This window comes from Biomphalaria glabrata, chromosome 4 (assembly GCF_947242115.1).
Source record: "Biomphalaria glabrata chromosome 4, xgBioGlab47.1, whole genome shotgun sequence".
NCBI lineage: Eukaryota > Metazoa > Mollusca > Gastropoda > Planorbidae > Biomphalaria > Biomphalaria glabrata.
Window position 1 is genome coordinate 10,269,293 of NC_074714.1, and position 21,355 is coordinate 10,290,647.

Consider the following 21,355-nt stretch of genomic DNA (forward strand, 5'->3'; position numbering starts at 1 on the left):
GTGTCAGATTTGTTTTCAGATCTGGTGTTAGATTAGGTGTCAAATCTAGTGTCACATTGCTTTAAAGTGCTGGTAACAGGTAGATTTAGATCTAGTGGTTTCTAAATTGCTAAAAGTACATTTTATTTGTGGTGTCGTTAGTTCATGTTGTTAGATCTAGATCTAGACATAGAATCTAGAATCTGTACGAATAATGGAATTTTATTCGATCCTCCTAAACCGTTGTCACTAGACGGTAATCTATCTGAAAGATGGAAAAAATGGAGACAAAGTTTTGAACTGTTTATGGTCGCCACTTTAAAAAATACGAAGCCAGAGCCAGTGAAGAAAGCTTTATTGTTACACCTGATCGGTGAACCCGCTCGAGACATCTACAATACTTTTCAAGTATGTGAAGATGAGACTGTAGACAAAGTAATTGAAAGGTTTGAGAATCATTTTTTGCCTAAGTCCAACACTGTGTATGACAGATTTAAATTCTTTTCAAGAAAGCAGAAAGACGAAGAAACGTTTGAACAGTATTATACTGAGTTAAAGAATTTGGCAAAAGAATGCAAGTTTGACAACCTTCGAGATGAACTCATCAGAGATCGATTGGTATGTGGCATACAGTCGGATCGAGTGAGAGAGAGACTTCTGAGAGATGTAGACTTAACTTTAGAGAAAGCAGCAAGCATAATTCGTGCTGACGAGCATACCCAGAACCAAATGATAGATATGAAAGGACTACATGTGGATGCTGCTAATAAATTAAAGAAGACAGAAGATAGAAAGCCAGACAAAACCTCACAGGGAAAAATGGCAAAGAATCATGTAACAAGTTTCATTAGAGATTGCAGATCTTGTGGTGGATCTCACAGAAAATACAATTGCCCAGCATTCGGACAGACATGCCGAAAATGTAAAAAAAGAAATCATTTCGCTGTAAAATGTCGTTCGAAACACTTCAATGCTGTTGATTTACTGGAAGATGAAAGTCAGTCAAGCCAAGTAAATGAGTTGTGGTTTGAGGCAATTGGTACTGACAACAATGTCAAAGTTTGGATGGTTGATGTCAATATTATGGGAAAAATAGTGAAAATGAAGATTGACACAGGAGCACAAGCTAATGTGATATCAGAGTCAACGTGGAACAATTTAGAAACTGATACTCAGTTAAAGAATTCAAATACTACCCTACGAGCATTGGGGGATGAAGCATTAGAACTGAAGGGAGTTGCATCGGTCACATTTAAAGTCGGCGATGTAGAAGTTAAAGATGATCTGTACGTGATCAAGAAAAGTATAAATCCTATACTAGGTCTGAAGACATCTATTGCTTTAAAACTAATTGAGGCAAAGAGAAATGTCGAAGTACACGATGTCAAGCAACAAAATGAAGTTCCACAAGTGTTGATGAAAAAATATAAGCAAGTATTCGAAGGACTCTGTACATACAAAATGAAGTTTCACATTAAACTGACGTCAGATGCAAAACCAGTTATTCAATGTGCGCGCAGAGTTGCACCATCATCTATGAAGAATTAAAAAGAAAACTCACACAAATGCAACAAGATGGAGTGATCACAGAAGTTGATGAACCAACAGAATGGGTTCATAACTTGGTTATAGCAAAGAAGAAAGATAATTCTTTGAGGTTGTGTTTAGATCCCCGAGAACTGAACAAATATATAATGAGAGAACAATTCACTATACCAACATTTGATCAAATCAATAGTTCACTGGGAGCAGCAAAAGTGTTTAGTATACTTGATCAAAAGGATGCATATTGGCAAGTTGAGTTGGATGAACCAAGCTCTTATTTATGTACATTCAATACTCCGTTTGGAAGATACAGATTCTTGAGAATGCCTTTTGGTATATCCTCAGCTAGTGAAGTATTACAGAAACGTGCTTATCAAGTATTCGGAGACATCCCAGGTGTACATATCATGTCAGATGACATGCTGATTGCAGCAAAAGATGAAAAAGAACATGATCAAATTTTTGAAAATGTTCTGGAGAGAGCTAGAAAGAACAATGTAAAGTTCAACAACTTTCTGGTGTTAATTATCTCGGAAGACAAATTGGAGCAGATGGTATTCGTCCAGATCCAGCTAAAATCAAAGCAATAATGGAGATGCCAGCACCAACAGATCGAACAGGAATTCAAAGACTGCTAGGGATGTTGAACTTTCTGTCAAGTTTCATTCCAAACATGTCAACAATTACCAGTCCATTGCGTGAATTGCTAAAGAAAGATGTATTGTGGCAGTGGAATGCAGAGCAAGAAAATGCTTTCCAACTAATAAAGAAAACACTTAGTGAAGCTCCAGTTCTGCAATTGTTTAACCCTGAAAAGCCAGTTACTATTCAGTGTGACGCTTCTTCTAAAGGGTTGGGAGCATGTTTAATGCAAGAAGACAAACCAGTTGCGTATACGTCAAGATCATTGACAGAAACAGAGTGTAGATATGCACAAATAGAAAAGGAAATGTTAGCTATAGTGTTTGCAGCTGAACATTTTCACCATTATATTTTTGGAAGAACTGTGACTGTACAATCAGATCACAAACCTTTCCAAACTATTGTGACTAAGCCTTTACACAAGATTTCACCAAGACTTCAGTTGATGATGTTAAGACTGTTGAGATATCAATTAACAGTAACTTACACTCCAGGTTCAAAAATGCAAATAGCTGATACGTTATCGCGTGCGTACATCAATGGTCAAGAACAATCAAATTCAAATGATGACATGGTTATGAGAATTCATAGCGCAACAGCACAGTTTCCGGGAAGTGATCAGAAGATTATTGAAATTAGAAGGAAAACTGAATCTGATGCTAAATTAAAACTTGTAATGAATTATGTCAGAGAAGGTTGGCCAAAGATAAAAACTCAAGTTCATGAAACAGTGAAAGTGTATTGGTCATTTAAAGACAGTATTCATGAAGAGAATGGAATATTGTTTTATGAAAACAGAATTATAATTCCTTCAAGTATGAGAAATGAAATTCTCGACAAGTTGCACATAGGTCATTTTGGTCTTGAGAAAACCAGATCGAAGGCAAAACAGAGTGTGTTTTGGCCAGGATTGTCCAAAGATATTTTTTCGACAATAATGAAGTGCGCAACATGTGCAACGTTCAAAAGAAATAATGTGAAGGAAAAATTGCTACCTCATGCTGTACCGGAAAGACCATGGAAAAAGGTTGTGACAGATTTGTTTGAATGGCGAAACAATTACTATTTGCTAGTTGTGGACTATTTCTCCAAATATCCTGAAATAAAACGACTAGAGAACAAAACAGCAGAATGTGTTATCAGGGCAATGAAAGGTATTTTTGCTAGACATGGCATACCAGAAGAAATAGTGAGCGACAATATGCCATTCAATAGCTATCAATATAGAGAGTTTGCTTCTGAATGGGATTTCAAGATAACAACATCAAGTCCCAGATACCCTCAATCAAATGGACAAAGTGAGGTGTATGTTGGTATCGTAAAGCAGATATTCAACAAAGCATACAAAAGTGGGAAAGATCCATATCTCGCTATGCTCGAGTATAGAAATACTCCAATAAGCGGACTGCTTTATTCGCCATCACAACTGCTGATGAGTAGAAGAATCAGGGACATCATTCCAACTGATCCCAAACTATTGAAACCATCGGTAGCTGAAAATGCAGAGACATTACTCAACGAACGACAGAGGAAAAGCAAAGTGAGGTACGATGCAAAAGCAAGGTTACCTAAAGACTACTCTGTCGGGGAGAAGGTGAGAGTTCGTCTAGGACAAACGTGGCAGAAAGCAGTCATCATTAAGAAACATCCATCACCCAGATCTTACATCATAAAGACAAATGATGGGAAAACATACAGACGAAATCAACGGTTTTTAAACAAGAGCTACGAAGAAGACATCTCTGGGTACTATGACACCGACGAAGACAATGAACAGCAAACTGTTAGAACAAAAGAAATAGACAATTATAAACCAACATCTAGAGAACTTGCTGTGCCGGTCAAGACAACCAGAAGTGGTCGAGTTGTCAAAATTCCTTGTAAATATAAGTATTAAGAACTTTAAAAGGAAGGATGTGATTATAGCTTCAAAAGGAAGGATGTGCTAATATTAGAGATATTACGTCATTGTTTGTTGTTTATGTTTTATGCGAAAGCAAAGAATCGGACGGAAATAAAAGTTAGTTATATATGTCTACCTTGATAAAGACAGTCTCGTTATTATCATTATTAAATAGTAACGTCTACAGTAATTTATTATTAATCTGTGACTACAGAACACACCTTAACCTCAGTGTCAGAATGTGATCAGGGCCTGCGCAGCCCACAACCTAAAAACATGGAGGCAAGAACCAAACCATACACTCAGGCTTGACTGTAACAGAGTCCCAAACCTGCATCCCTAAACAAGAAAAATAAGCATTCCTTGAGATCGCCATTCACAAGATCATAGGACCAACCAATTTAGAGCTACACCGCGAAGAATAAAGTAAAAGAAACTAACTTACCCAATACCGGGGAAGGAAAACACCAAAGAAAACAACTCCAATAAAAAAGATCCGCCATCAGTACAGCCACAACAGAAGCAAGGAAGTGAATGACATCAACAAAAGCGCATACTTAGAAACTAAAGTAAATTTTTGTGCACAAAAGAAAACATCATGCAAGATGGGCATGACACAAATCACATGGTGAATTCAATAGCATTTGAATCAATGCAATACTTTTAGACTTTGCTTCTTATTAATAATCAATAGTTTGTACTGAAAATCAGAAATAGCTGTTATAGCTATATTATAAAAGTGATGAAGGGAGGTATGTACAAATCTGTATCATTGTTGCTCAAATAGTTGTCCTTATTTGTGTATTTCAGAAATTCCCCAGGCTATCACTATAAATGATATGTATCCTGACAAACGCTTTGCTCGACTAACAAATCTTAAAGCAGGGGCAAGTATTCAGTTTAGAGTTAAAGCTGTCAACATTCATGGTATTGGCGCGCCAAGTTTACCTACAGGTTAGTATAGGTTGTTGTTGTTTTTTCAATAATTTACTTTTTAGAAAGAAATATTATTCAAGCAATGCTGAATCAAATTATTATTGCATTGTCATACATGTTTTGTTGATAAGCATTTGGTTTCTTTAATTTAGACTCAACTTTAAAAAAAAGGTAAAAAAAAAAAAAAAAAAGAAAGGTGCTGAAGTGCTGAAATTATTTGTCTTCCAACACTATAGCTTACAACTTTTGTGTTTTGCAGCTGAGATCTACATTCCTGGTTCTCAGCCAAGCCAGCTTGTGACAAATGTACGAGGTGGAGGTGGCAGTGTTGGGGACCTGACAGTACTATGGGATGTATGTATAGCCATACTTTGTTCAAACCAATTACATTGAACATTAACTGTACAATTCAATGAACAAAACAAGTGTTTATAAGGGATGACCACAGACCTTTATATATATTATATCTAGACTGGAACGGAAAGAAATTCTTATCTATTTCTTTGATCAATTCACAGACCTCTCTCTATATATATATTGTTATATATGTAACTCTTTTTCAAGCTGTAAGGGAAGTCGCCCCAAATATCAATCTTAGAAAAGTAATGATCTTCAGTTTGCAAAATTTAGAAATAACGCAATACCATTTTCTAAGATTTGAAATAGAATAGGCTTTTAATCACAGAACTATATAATCACACAAATATATAATTGGAATAAAGCCATTTCCTGTTATTTTTCATTGAAATAATGTTTAAAAAATCCTAGATCCAAATAATTCATGTCTGTTGATTTAATCATCTTATGTACATTGATTACCTAGATCTTTTTAGATTTTGTATCTAAAAATAGCAAAATAATAGATCTAATTATGAGGCAAGAGTGTTCTGATTGTCAATGTTCAATTACTAGATCTAATCCTTAAAGTATATTTACATAGGTTAGGGTTGAAAAACAATTTACTTCCACTTTACAAAAACGCCTTGTTTCAGCTTTTTCGAAGTTTTAAAAGATCTCCATAGCCTTTCTAGATATAATCTATATAGGTCTGTGGGGAAGACATATTGGGAACTTTTTTTATTATGTTAACACAAGCAATGTTGCACTGATGCACTAGTGTGCAAATGTACATAAATACCAATATCTTACCTTTCATTTCTTTAATTCATAAAATCCATTTATCACAATAAGTAACAAACTATTCAAAGATAAAGTGTTTCTTCATCACCTTAAGATCTAATGGTATGAGTATTTCCTCATATGAAGGTAATACATTTCTTGGTCAGAGTCCCATGAGGAATTGTGCTGGTGACAAATTGATATTTACTAGTCGGTGGAGTAGTTCTATAGTCTAATTGTGACAGAAATTTGTCTTCGTTTTTCATCCAGTTTCCTTATAGTCTGTATAGCTCTTTCAGCCTCACTATTTGAATTCTGAAATGAGGTCTCAACATTTCATGCTCAATTCCATATGATTTACAGAAATTCATAAATTCTCTTGAAGCTAATAATGGTCTACTATCTGACCTTAATATTGTCGGTATTCATGGGATAAGAAGATATTCTTCATTGCTTGAATCATTTCTGATGTAGTCTCATGTGAGAGTTCTGTGGCATCCAAAAACTTTGAGAAGTAGTCAACTAGAAGCACAATTTTTTTTACTTCAATGGAATTTTGTATTCTCCTGGTAATGTTCCAGTTTTTGTTTTTTTTAGCATATGTTATGATATGATTAGAATTTAGTTATTTGTTTCGGGAATAAGGGGAAAGTTTTACTTAGTGACAAGTGACGTGACAGATAGTTAAAAACACGAACTCTCTAGGTGACGCTTTAGAATCAAGATGTTTTCTTATTTACAGTAAGAATAAGAAGAATTATATAGACAGCTAGTAATAGAGGACATCGGACGGTTCCCGTATTAAGTATTAAAAGTGTTTGTTGTTTCAACACCAGCGTCGACTCTATTTATCGATTGTTGGCCTGTCTGTGTTACCTGTTCCAGTATTGAGTTCAGTGTTACCTCCAGTTGGACTTAGTTACATTTTCAAGTACTAAACACAGCGGAAGAGCATAACATATATCAGGAAATTCCTGTGGTAACTTGTCTTCTGCCTTGGATTCTATTTATGTTTATTCCGAAGCATTCTGCTGTGTCTTTTCTTGACTAATGTCTATTACTTCAAATCTTACTTTCACCTCAGGTTTTATATATAAATGGCAAAATGAAATTCTTTCATAATAATTTATTTTGTCATTTTCTTCACTAACCTTCTGTTTATTATAAATTTGCACCTTCTTAAATGGAATGACTTTTGTGTGATTCTTTTTACCAGTATATTAAAATTGAAAATTAATTTTTTTTTTTTCAATATTCTTTTGAGAAATGTAAATCTTTTTCAGTAATTATAGTAGTCAGTTAGTGTTTTATAATCTATTTTCATTTCAACTTTTAATATGACAAAATTCTGAGTTTTGCTGAATAGGATTAGGTTATTCTATGATTTAATGGTGCTTTCAATGAAAGACATATTTATTTGGCTTTGTATTGGAAAAAAATGGTTTGATATCATAATGAACTTTTCCATTTGGTTATTTTTCATGAAAGTTAATCAAGAATTATGCCACTTTCTTTTTTTTTCCCATAAAATTGTTTTATAATTTAAACTTATGGTATCATGGTTGCTCACAATAATATCACATATTTTTTTTTTCTTTAGATGTTGTGATGTAAAATGACTTAAGAAAATAACATATTTATATTCATTTTATTTTGATTATATTCAGTTGATTTTTTTTTAAGTGGGTAAGTTATAAACTGAGGCTTCTTCTTATTCAGAAATGTATCCCCTTTTCTTTAAATTGCTTTTCTGTATTTGGATATAACAGATATTGAATTATAAGGCTTATTTCTAAGCTCATTTCAAATGGTAGAATTTATATATAAAACAAAAAATTCATTTGTTGATTTTGATTTTTAAAAATCTCAGTTAAATAAACATCCTCCATTTCTTTAGCTTTTTAATTTTACTATTTTGCAACAGCCATTTTAATACTGTTTACCATGGATAAGCCAATAATATCAGAATTAATAGAATATTTCCTTTAACTTGGATGAAATAATATCCAATTTATATGAGGCTTTTGGTGTTACATTAAACATGTTGTTATTAAGACATTAGCCTCTTTAACATCCACTAAACCTTGTCAGAGAATGAAAAAAAGATTCAGTAGGTTTTTTCTACACATCTACTTCTGTCATGCAATTTTATCTTGCAAGTATAGCTTATGTCCACAGAATCTGAGAGCTTGTTCAAATTGAAAAAAAGAAAAACAGACACAAAAACATGCAAATGTTATAACATTATATTTATTAATGTTATTAAAAAAATATCATACAAAAAAATATAATAATGGTATCTTGGGTTTGTAGTAAGCAGATACAATTTATAAATTGATTGTTAAAAGCTAATAATTCCATTACTTCTTAGGCTATTATGACTGTTTTTCATCCTAATTGTTATAAAAACTAAACAGCAATACATAGGTTATTCTCATATTACTTTGGTTTAAACATTTTGTTATAAAATTAGATACAATGACATTTTCAGACATTTCTGTACTTTTAAAGCTAAATCTTTTTGATCTTTAATATATTGTTGGATGAACTTGATTCATTTTTAGTAAACTAACATTGAAATAACACAAGGTTAAAATGACCTAAAAGTAACTATTTTTGAATTATTAAATTAATTGAACTTGCTTTCATATTTCTATAAACTGAAATGAAAATGTCCTTAAATCATACATGAACCTTCTTGCTATTAATTTCATATAAAATCTAGTCCAGCTGTTATTTGAACATTCACTCTAGGAATTATCTACCTTTATTGCTTCAACTCGTTTGACTGAATGTATTTTTATTGTGAGACTTTAGACATTTTGAAAGTTAAGAACATAAGGACAGCAAAGATTTATTCTGTACTATTTGTTCTATTTTATTCAACATTTCTTTCTTTTAATATTATTACTAAATGGACTTGTGTGAATTTCCTTCAATTTGAAAGTTTTCATTGTTGACAGCCTCTCCCTAAAGAAGACCACAATGGAGAAAATCTGAAGTATAAAGTTTCATGGAGGACACTGCAAGCTGGGGGTCAATCAGATACATCCAAATGGAGAACTGTATGTAATTTAGTCTAATCTGGCTATAGACCCTATTAAGAGTTTCATATTTTTAAATATTTAAAAAAAAATTCAACCATTACTAATTTTTGTCTTAATTTGAGTAATTATCAGTTTTTACTTTTTTTCACTCATTAGACACAATAGTTGCTGTCATTTTTTACAATGCAAAGTGAATTTTCAAAGTAAAAATTGTTTTTGTCTGGAAAAAATCTAACTAGCCTGTATCCTTATTTCATCACTATTTAAACCTTGACAAATACTGTTGGGATGATGTGATTATCTGTGCTATAAAAGTTATCTGCTTCTTCTTGTCAGAAACCATATGTGAATCATTAAATCTTCAATATAAATGTAGTTTACTCCTTCATGATGCCAAACTCGCCACTCATCTGGCAACTCTGTTTCATGTTTCCTCTACTGTAAGGTAAAGGTTAACCTTTACATCATGAATGTCTAAACTATCCCAATGTACATCTCTTCACAGTTTTGAGGAGCTGTACATATTTACCTGTCAAAATTTGAAATTTACTATCCAAATCCATTTTTTTTTTACATTTTTAATAGATTTTGGTTTTACACAAAAGTTTGAATTCAGGTCCATCTTTTACAACCTTATCAAAGTATATGAAGCACCAGTAATAAGTGCAATTCTTTATTTCCTGGGATAACGGTTTAACCTCAAAATAGTTTAATGTTGGCTTCTGCTGTGTTTTTATTAGTCTGCCTTTTTGAGTCTACTTCTTCTTATTCATCTAATTGTCTGCTAAAATTTACATTAAGTTTTTTCTTTATTTAGTACTTTCACCAAGATACCTGTTTGTAGTCACTGAATGAACTCTTTATGTTGTCTGTTGTATTTATGTATATTTTTCTGTTGTGTTGTCTTTATATGAGAAACGAGTCCTTGTAATCACAACAAATTTCCGTAAGGATCAATAAAGCAGTCTTAGTCTTAGTCTTGATTTTTCATTTTTATTCAGTGCTGAGTAATTCTTGGTCTCCTTTGTAGTTCAAACTCAAGTTTAGTTTCACTGATTTGTATACTTTTTTTCTTATAAGTTTTATTCTAATTAAAGTCTCCCTTTTTTAACATACATAATTGTGACATGCCTAAAATATCGCCTATTATAATTATCATAATTGAAAGTACTGTTGCAAAGTTGTTTTTTTTTTTTGTCCAGATTATTGTTGCTCATGATTCTGCATGTAGGAACCTGCCTGATTTTAAAACTGGTTTGGTGTATGTCTGTAAATATGTCGAGCAAGTAGGTCAGCAGATGTTTTACACTCCCTACCAAGTCACAATACAAGCTATAAATGACTATGGCGAAGGACCAATTACACCAGAAGCAGTTGTCATGTCAGCTGAAGAAAGTAGGTTGCATAGCTTTTAAATTGTCATGGCAGCTGAAGAAAGCAGGTGGCATAGCTTTTACTATTTACATTTTTCCTGCTGTTTCACTTAAAAGCCTAGTTATTTAGTTTTTCACATGTTCACTACAAATTTTTTTTTAGTGCCTATTGGTGCCCCTGAAAGTGTCAAGGCCAAACCTTATAACGGCACAGCATTAATGGTGACATGGAAACCAGTGCCGAATACTAGAGAAAGTGTTAGAGGAAAAATCAAAGGATACAAGGTTTGTCATTGCAGAAGCTATTATTTAACAGTCTGGTTTGCATTTTTAGATAAACTCCTCTTTTCAATGGAGAAGGCATTTTAGCAAATAGCAGATAGTTTTATTTCTTTATTATGCATTCTTTAAATGACATTGAAGATTTTTATCTATAGTGGATAACTATAAATAGCTTTTTGGTGTATTTGATGTACAGTAGATAGGAAGAGTTGATTAATTAAGTAATTTAGAAGGTGCACAATAAATTATGTGCACTTTTTAGCTCTGTAAAATGACATTTCTAAGCTCTTTTGCTTGTAGCACAAACTCATTTTTATTATTTAGTTGGAAACAATGGTTTTTATATATAAACATTGTCTAGAATAAAAAATGCATTGTGGAAATACTAATTTTTATATATTGACATTGTCTAGAATCAAACATTTATCATGAAAATTTTAACTAAAATCCCACTTTGCATTCCATATAAAGTCTTTAATATTTGGATTTTGTAGATCAATTATTGGAATAAGACCAATGAAGTTGAAGCAGATGCCAGACAAAACATAATTGAGTTAAAACCAGGGCAAACCAATCTAGATAGAGGCCTGATCATTGGCTTAGAGCCAACCATCTGGTACAATTTCAATGTCCAAGTGTATTCCTCGGCTGGTAATGGACCTAAGAGCTCAACCTATGACCAGCAAACATGGAACAGAAGTAAGATCTTTATAAGCTAGTCACCTTACCAGACAGGGTTCACTGTTCAGTAGGATAGTCTACACTTAAATTTTTTTGAAATTGTTGTTTATGGTGTGTTCAGTAGTTAATAAGTTCATGTTTTCTATTACAAATGAAGGACTCATGCATAATTAAAACTTTATAGTGACCAGTATTTAATCATAGTTTTCTCTTAGAACCTTGAAGAAATATTTTTTTTAAAAGTGAGATTCTAGATATTGACATGTAATTAAATTAAGATTATGTGAATCTTGGTAAATTGACCTCAATCTTGTTAACATCTGATATAGAGATATAGGAAAGGATTTTTATGTTACCTACTAAACAGTTTTCCAGAAATCTACTGCCCTCAGAAATCGGCAAACTCTACTAAACTTTTCTTTCCCTTGTAGAGAAACTAATAAACCTTAATAAAATGATTAAAAAATATTTATAATTTTTTGTTTTGTTTTTCTAATTTAGTGGCCAGTCAGTACCCAACAGAAGTCTATGTCTATTCTATAGAAGGCTTTGGTGTGCGTGTCAATTTCAGAGGAATAAGTACACAGAAGAGAGAAGAACCATTGTTAGGCTATAAGGTAGTGTGTGTAGATAGAAAGATAGTTTGTTGTTTATTGTGTGTAGATAGAAAGATAATTTGTTGTCTATATTGTGTAGATATTTATGATGGTTCATTCCCTTTTGAAATTTGAAATGTATAGATGAGAATCCAAGCTTAGACCATTTGGGAAAATAGTCATTGACATTCAGGATATGAATGAAATTTACTTTTAATTTACTCTACTTGCTTGAAACCATGTTGAAGGTTGCAAAACTAGTTTGAGAATTTGAAATTGATGATTCATACTTTAGCCTGACAGAGTTTTACACAATGTCTATAGAAATAGTATCCTAATGTATTGCTTTTGATAGTTTTGAATCATTGAAGGAGAGATCACTAAGGACACAAAAAGAGATATAAACCAGCATCAAAATACTCAGCATCAAAATATTTAGCATAGATGTTGGTTCAAAGCTAAATGTATATTAAGTTTAATCTGGGTGCACCCATTGTCTTTAGAGAAATATGAAGCCATATATATATATACATACATACATACATATTAGGGGTGCACCGGATAGTCGCTCCAGCTTCTGCCGAATATCCGACATTTTTTACTATCCGGTGCTATTCGGCTCCGGCCGGATATCACTACCGGATAGTAAACCGGATAGTAAAAAATACACCTATTTAATATGCATAAAGTGGACCTCGTTCCATTAATGTCTGTTGTAGAATGTATTAATGTTTATATTAAAACAAAATAATGTGCTTAAAAATAGAGCCATTATGAATATGCACCTAACGTCGTTTATTATAAAGACAAGGCGTGTTAATAACTTAATATAAATAGAAATGAAACTTTACATCATAAATGCGCTTTACATACAGAGCAGCAATGGCTGACACTTTTTTCAATTTGTCTTGACCTTTGAGTAGGTTAGTTAACATGTTAAAATGCTACATTCCTTGACTACGTCATGCTGACCAGACGTCTGTCTAGCTGTGCGAGTATATCTCCAGAGGTAGAGATGAACAACTCCCACCCCTTTTATTTGTTTAGTCCATCACATTGAGTTTTTTTTTATGGGCTTGTGACCACAAGTTAAATACGATGGACCTAGGTTTAATGTCTCTAGAGGTCACACCTTTCGAGGGAACTGAGTTTGTTTATTTAGTAGTTAATCTTTATTAGGGGGGCTGGACTACAAGAGCCACACCTCTAAGGTAACTAGGTATATTTCCAGATGAACTCCCTCCCCCTTTTATTTGTTTAGTTCATCACATTGAGTTCATTGATTGACAGGTGACCCCAAGTCAGATACGATGGACGTAAGCACTCTCTACAGGTCACACGAGGGAACTATGTTTGTTTACTTAGTAGTTAATCCTAATTGGGGGGGGGGGGGACTGGACTTCAAGCCAAACATCTACACGGGTATCCGGACAAAGAGTTTGCTTATTTGGAGAAAAAATCTTAATCACGTGGTTGGGCTAGAGGCCACAACTTTTCAAGTGTGCTAAGTTACTTGAACATAAATCTCAATTAGTAAGCTGGACTAAAGATCACACGCACCTAAACGAGTGACTTTTAGTTTATTTCTTTGGTCCTTGACACCCAATTTATTGATAGACATTGACCATTTTTAAGCCAGAATGAAAAAAACGCAACGTGCTAACAAAGGATATTACACTGTCAATAAATCCATCCATCCCAGTGGCGCTACAGCCCATGGAGGGCTCTGGCCTGCTTTAACACATCCTTCCATTGAGATCTCTCCTGGGCCTTTCGTCTCCACGCCCTAACCCCAAGCTGCTTCAGATCTGCTTCCACGTCATCTATCCATCGCATTCGGGGTCTGCCTTTGGGTCGCCTGCCTTTTGGTTTTTGCCTGTATACGATTTTCGCCCCTCTGTTGTCTGACATTCTTTCAAGGTGACCTGCCCAACGTAGTCTGTTCTTTTTTATTTCGTTCACTATTGGTGGGTCTTCATATAATTGATATAACTCATGGTTAGTGCGTGTCCTCCACCCTGTTTCATCCTGTATGGCACCATAGATTTTCCTAAGAATTTTTCTTTCCCAAGTGTTAAGTAAATTTTCAGATGTCTTTGTCAGTGTCCAGGTCTCACTTCCATACATTGCTGCTGGTCTTATTATAGTTTTGTATATTATTTTCTTGGTTTTACTTGAAATCATTTTGCTCTTAAGTAATAAATATTAACGTTAAATAATTTTTCTAACGTGTTAACTTGAATATTACTCCTGCAGTTAAGTGTCTTGATTTGATAACAATATTCTTAATAATTTGTGACAGTCTATTAACTCCTTGTTATTATTTTTTTTTTTTTACTTAAGATGCGTACTTAGCCACTGTGTATCAGGCTAGGACAACTTTTACACACCTGACATCCATAGGCTTACTATGGTTCCCTTTTGTAACAGTTACTGAAACCACGGATAAAATAATTAATAAGTATTAATTAAGAAAGATGTTTCTAACATACGTTCTTTGCATTTAATGTTTGTTACGTACGTTCTTTGCACAATAAAATAAAACAAAGATGTGCATGTTTGCGTGTGTGTATTTTTGTTTGTATTAAAATCTTTACAAAGAAAGCTAATTTCATTGTTTAATTCTTTTGACTTAATAAATAACCGAAAACCTTACAGTAAATTTTAAAATCGCATAAAATAAATTGAACTAACATTATTTACATTGACCTTCCTACACACATCCTTTACAGTTGGTGGCATGTTACATACACACAGACACACTCATGCTATACAGATTTTTAGAAATACAGTTAAGTTTGAATAAATCAATCAGTAACAGAGTTTAAAACAATAAGGTATATAAAAGGAAAAAAAATAAAACCAACCAATATAGGTAATTTAGGTATGTTATTTAACAGTTTCGTAAAATGTTCAGCAACACAAACTATTAACAAGACAATTAGGTATCCGACTCCGACCCCGGCCGAATATCAAATTTTACTATCCGGTCATATCCGGCCCCGGCCGGATATCAAAAAGTACTATCCGGTGCACCCCTAATACATATACATATATATATTGTTATAACTCTGCCATGCGCACCGCCATCTAAGCTAGAAGGTGCGCACTGTGATAAACTAGACTGAGAAGGATGTCAACATTAGGAAGAGAGAGAATGATTTCCACCCAAGTTGAGAGCCATAATGAAAAGACTGTGCCTAAGATAGAAGATGTTTTGTGTATCTGTGATGTCGTGTAAATAAACGTCTATGTCTCGTTGAGTTGCCTCACTTAAGTTATTACAATATATATATATATATATGTGGGTATGTATAATGATACTAGCCATGTATTTTTCAATAGCACTCTGTATTTATGTTTTCCCATTTGTTATTTCCTAGGTTCAAGTATGGAAAGCATATGAAAATCTTCACAGTGCTAGAGAAGTTGACTTTGGTATGTTGAGCACTGGAGTCATTCGTAACCTGAGCTCCAGTGAGTTATATCAGCTTAGGATATTTGCCTACAGTCGAGCTGGTCAAGGAAAAAGAAGTTCTCCCTCAGTTTATTTCACAGTAGGAGGTGAGTTCATTCTGATTTTGTAGTACTTACTTCCCTTATTTGTCATAAAAATATACAAGCAATTTGATTTAGGTAAACCAGTGTACATCAGTATAACAAAATTTGAAAATAATTTGTTTGTGTGTTTTTATTTCAGATGGCCAGATTCAAATTAATGCAGAAACAACTGACATTTTTGCTGGAGTCTCAATTCTAAAGCCCTCTTTGATCACATTGTTTATCATTTCAGTCACTTTTATTCTTTTTAACTTAAACTTTTAAATAACAAGTTTTATTTCATAGAAATTATTTTTCTGTTTTAAACTTCCAAATTTTTATGCCAAATTCAATAATGAATATCTAGTTATTTCTTTGTTCAATATTTTAGTAATTTTTGTTTGAACCATGTAGAGCTTCTAGAAGCTGAACATCAATGTTTTGTTACATCTTGCCGGACAGAATTTTGAATGTTTTGAACACAAGGCTGCTTCAATGATCCATACATGAAATGTGTTTAGATTATGATGGTTTCTTATAAAGTACAAGCACAACACACACATCTGGTTTTGTAATAAAAAATTTCAAAGATCTTGATCCAACACACCAATTGAACAATTATGTACAACACATTTTATAAGTAAATTTCTTAGGTTATGTTTTTTGTACTTGCAATTATTTTTTTTGAGTGTCACTGATAAATGATAACATCAAAATTGGTCAAAACTTTGTAACAATATAGATATGGACATGAACCAAAGAAATTGTTTAATCTCCATCCATTGATTCCAGTGGCACTCCACCCCGGCCTGCTCTAGCACATCTTCCCATTCTGATCTATCCTGGGCTTTATGTCTCCATGCCCTGACTCTCTGTTGTAGATCTGACTCTATTGTCTAATCTCCACTTTTTTATTGATTTTTTTTTTATTTCTCTTCTGTAAAAAAAAAAATTGATATTATATCATTTTTAAATGTAAACATAGAGTTGAAGCTAGGTGCTGAAACAAATGATACATACATATATTAAACATAAATGAATAACAGCACCAGGGACCAAGTTTTTTAAGAGAGAAAGTAGTGAATTAAAATGTTACGAAAATAAGGGCATGCGCCGACCGAGGCTCGAACCTGTGACACTGGATTCGACACCACCGCCTAGCGATAACGCACCAAGCGAAACTAGCCTCTAGACCATCGGAATGTCCAAAAAACATTCTTCTGATCCAGAGTCATTTCGCCCGTATGCAAATTACCACCCCAGTGGTCAAAGGTCACAAGCTCCAGCTAGCCCCTCCCCCACCCTCGCAGCATCCGTTCACTAACAACTTCGATAGAGCCGACACAGACAGCCGTTAGGCATGTTCGTAACATTTTAATTCACTACTTTCTCTCTTAAAAAACTTGGTCCCTGGTGCTGTTATTCATTTATGTTTAATATATGTATATATCATTTTTACAAGCTTTGATCTGAGAACAAATGCTTGAGATGGACATTTGAAAAGCAGAGTGAAATATTTTATGAAAATATATTTATCCCTTTGAAATTTTGGTACATATATTTATGATTTTTAAACACATTTCTTTTTTTGTATGTATTTACATCTAGTTTGACCAACATGTGCATTATGATGTGAATGTGAAGAATATTAGCATCTCATTTCATTACTTTAGTATGTTTTTTAATCATTGTCAAATGTGCAGATGTACAAGTTGATAGCCAGCAAAGATTGCTTGTTTTTTAAAATGAGACTTTGTGTATAAATGCTCCATTGTATATTTAACATGTCTTTTAGAGTTTATAATTAGATGTGATTATGTTCAGGGTTATTGTTTGTGTGAATCCATTGTTGTCATCTGAGCCCTTAGCTCAGAATTATTCCATTTTATGATCAAATATCTTTAAATGTATTGTTGGTTACTTTACAATTGACTCTTCTCACATTCCCTCTCATACTGTGACTTTCAAAACCTTGGTTTTTCTAGATTTTGTTTGAAGGTAAAATTTCTAATAGGTAATGAAAAGTAAGTTGATTTTTTGTTTAACCATGTGAAGTGAAATAGTTCTACATTTTAAGTTGTCTCTTAGTGTGTTCATGTCATTTATATTAGTTAAAAAATCAGAACAGTTGATTGGTATCTGGCAAGCTAAACTGCTGGACTAGTTGAGAGATCTAAGTTTAGGTTCTTTTGTAAATAATTTGTTTTCTTTATATGCAAATTTGTATTGGTTCTACTCAGCAATATACATGCATAAATTAGCAGCAACATATTTTAAAATTCTGATATGCTCTTTGTATTGAATGTATGATCTCCATATTTAATTATCCATCGTGTATTCAACATTTGTTTCTCCATCAGATGACATTGCTCCACTACTGCAGCTCTCTATCAGGCTAGCAACATACTCAATTTTATATTAAATATAGCAGAACATCAATATATCGAAAGACTCAGGACCCTCTGCCACATTTTTTTTTTTTCTAAAAAAATGTTTATTCCAAATTTCATTAACAATCATATTGGTACCCATTTATTTTTTTTTTGGTGTATCATTTGTAACGTACAAACAAAATAAGGGGGGTGGGCGGAGGAGCTAAGCATTGTCATTTATTAGTTCAGCTGAAAATTATGCGACATACTATATACTACAAGCCTTATTATTATTATATTTTTGTTTACTAGTTATTTGGTCTACTGTACATACTAAAGAAATTAATTTTTGCTTTGCTGTCTATAGGAATAAAAAATTTTAAAATTCTACTATTAAAAGTAAAAGTCATCATTTCTAAAATTTGAGTAGATAATTGCAGGTCAATACTCAATTAGTATTTACCTGCAACTTTTAACTTGTATATAACAAAATTTGTCTTTTACATTGTTGAAAAAAGTCTTGTTTCCTTAACATGTAAGAATGTAAATAATTGATTTACATATTTCTCACATTCCATTTTTCTAAATAAAGCATTTACAAACATTTTAAGATTTGGTTATTTCATCTAATTACATTGTGGATGTATTGGATATTTGGGCTTGACCTTGACCAGCTACTAACAGAGACATCATATAAAGGAGGCTTGTAGTAAACTCATCTGACCTATGTTGTTGACTATCAAGGCAGGGTCTAGTGTATTTTTCTAAGTTTGCCAATAAGCTGCTGTTTTTTTTTCCTCTGTGGTAACATTTGTAACCCTAAGTGAATGCAAGATTTTACTAGAATATAAACTACAAGTAAGACTGGACATGAATTTTTGTCAGCAGGCCACATTAAGTAAAAAAAATGTTTGCAGGTAACTTAATGCTGTTAAGTTTTAGATGAAAACTTAAATTATAGCCTCCTTTAGTCACGTAGCAACTATGAATCTTCTCTCTCAGAAATGTTGCATAGCAACTATGAATCTTCTCTATGGTTAAACAATGTTGCCACGCAGCATTTAAAATATAGTCTTCTGCATTCGTGAGTCTTAAAACATTAAGGTAAATGTATTCAGTTTATGCAACTATGAATCTTCTCTCTCAGAAATGTGTAGCAACTATGAATCTTCTCTCAGAAAGGTTTCAAATCTTCTCTCAGAAATGTCACATAGCAACTATGAATCTTTTCTATGGTTGAACAATGTTGCCACGCAGCATTTAAAATATAGTCTTCTGTATTCTAGGTTATTAAAACATTAAGGTGAAATGTAATCAGTTAATGCAATTAATAATTTAATATATAAAAGAATAATTTTGCATTAGCCATCAGAAAAAAAACATTTAGTGAAAATTTTAATGTAGTATGTGGTAAGATTTTTTTTTACACATTTGCTTTAAATCTTGACATGTTAGTGATGAAGACAAGATTTTGATTGGTAACTATTGCTAATTTACTATGTTCCTTTGGTATGTCTACATTAAAAATTAGGTTGTTGACAACTTAATTTTAAAATATTGTCACAACTTTAATTTGGAGAGTCTCCCAAATCACATGACATACCTGGGTTCAGAGGTGCCACTATTTGAACACACTGAAGAGACACAGAGTAGAATATAATTTCCTTGACTTTAGTCCTTTCTAACTCAATTCAATAAACAAATAATGAAGCGATGAAGAAACATAAAATGTAAATCACTTATGTAAATAACTTGACTGACATTATCATTGAATTAATAAAGCACAGTGAAGAGGCGTCCAAAATTCAAAATCCCAGGTCTTCACCAGCATTCAAACCAGGAATCCTTCGGTTTGGAAGCCAAGCGGTTTACCACTCAGCCAAAAAAAAGTATAAAAAAAAAGACTTCTGGATTGTTTACATCATTATTAGTATTTTCTTCAAGTTTCTTAAACTTTTAACTTAATTTAACCTTTGATCTTTTTCTAAGCATCCCTAAATTATGTTTGCTTTCATCAATATCTTTCAAGATTTTCGATATGATTCAGAGAAGCAGGAAACAATTCCTCCTCTTGCACATACACTGTGATTTTAATTACTTGGTCAGCCCTCTTTTCTCTCGTGCACACAAAGGCATAACTAGAGCTCTCTTACATGGCTTGCACACCGAATTGTGACAATATTATTAGCCTTTTTTAAAGAAAAATGGTGGTCACACATAGGTATATAAAAGCATTTCCTTAAATGCAAAGCCTTTGAGCGAATGCATCTGAAGAATGACAAGATAAATTGGTGTGATCAAACCCAAAATAGGTTTAACTAGAGAGACCACCTTCACAGGATTCTGGGAATAGTTTCAACCCTAGCCTAGATTACTTTATGTGCATTTTTGTATATTTTAATTAACTCCCTTGTCTGTCATCAATCTATCCAGTAACATTTGGTTTCATTTAGTATTCAAACCTACATGAAAGAGAATGACTAGAACACTGGGCTAGGGTGAAAAATTGAATAGACATAATAGGACACCTTGCTGGACCAAAGTAATGGTTGGGTTGTTAAGTTCATGAGCTACAAATGAATGAAACAACCTCTTTTGTATTTCTATTTTCATTTTCTATGCAGTTTAGTTCCAGCAGTAAATATTTTTATTTTCCAGGTTCAGGTAGAACAATGAGGAAAAAAATGTGTATGCTCAATAAATCACAAGACTATTTTTTTGGTTAAATGTTTTCACAAGCTCTTATTGAGAATGACACTGAGACTTTGTATTGTATAAAATTAAAGTATTGAGCACTTATTTGATCTTCTGAAAGATTAATAGCAAACTTGGTTCTCTATACTTTTACTGATTTGATTCATTTATTTTCCCTTTTTTTAGTGCAAACAAAAAAGTGTTTTTCCAGTAGCTTTATTCTTTAAGATTGAATAGATTCTTCAAAACAATACAAAGATCCAACACAATGATAAATACAGTCTTGAATGTCATTAACAAAATAAACAAAGAAAAAATAATCACTGAAAAGAAATCATTTAATGATTCAATATATAACCTTTTTTTTTTTTCAAAACTAAAGCTAATTATAACATTTCATTTACTTAGTTTTATTCCTAGCAATTAAAACTTATTACTAAAACAAAACAACATGTCAAATAGTTTCCCTCTACTATTTAAAAAAAAAAAAGAGAACAAAGGAGAATCAATAAATATATTTACACATTTTTTTAAAAATCAGATTCATCAGCATCATCTTAAGCCCTTATCTATTTTCATCTATTTGTTTACTTAGATCAAGCTAGTGGATGCAAGATGTACAGTGGAGTAGGTTACTGCTTTACAT

General features: G+C 32.8%; 1 protein-coding gene across 4 annotated transcripts in view; it reads left to right on the forward strand.

The window, feature by feature from the left end:
- Positions 1 to 16,399, forward strand: part of LOC106056549 (contactin-like) — a 37,629-nt gene extending 21,230 nt beyond the window's left edge. For all 4 annotated transcript variants that reach the window (XM_056028225.1, XM_056028227.1, XM_056028228.1 and 1 more), the window contains exons 14-22: positions 4,880 to 5,023; positions 5,265 to 5,359; positions 9,088 to 9,189; positions 10,374 to 10,566; positions 10,708 to 10,829; positions 11,321 to 11,525; positions 12,009 to 12,124; positions 15,487 to 15,667; positions 15,804 to 16,399. In XM_056028225.1, the coding sequence (XP_055884200.1) occupies positions 4,880 to 5,023; positions 5,265 to 5,359; positions 9,088 to 9,189; positions 10,374 to 10,566; positions 10,708 to 10,829; positions 11,321 to 11,525; positions 12,009 to 12,124; positions 15,487 to 15,667; positions 15,804 to 15,928 (1,283 nt within the window). In that variant the 3' untranslated portion in view covers positions 15,929 to 16,399. The remainder of the gene's footprint in view (positions 1 to 4,879; positions 5,024 to 5,264; positions 5,360 to 9,087; positions 9,190 to 10,373; positions 10,567 to 10,707; positions 10,830 to 11,320; positions 11,526 to 12,008; positions 12,125 to 15,486; positions 15,668 to 15,803) is intronic.
- Positions 16,400 to 21,355: the final 4,956 nt, after the last annotated feature.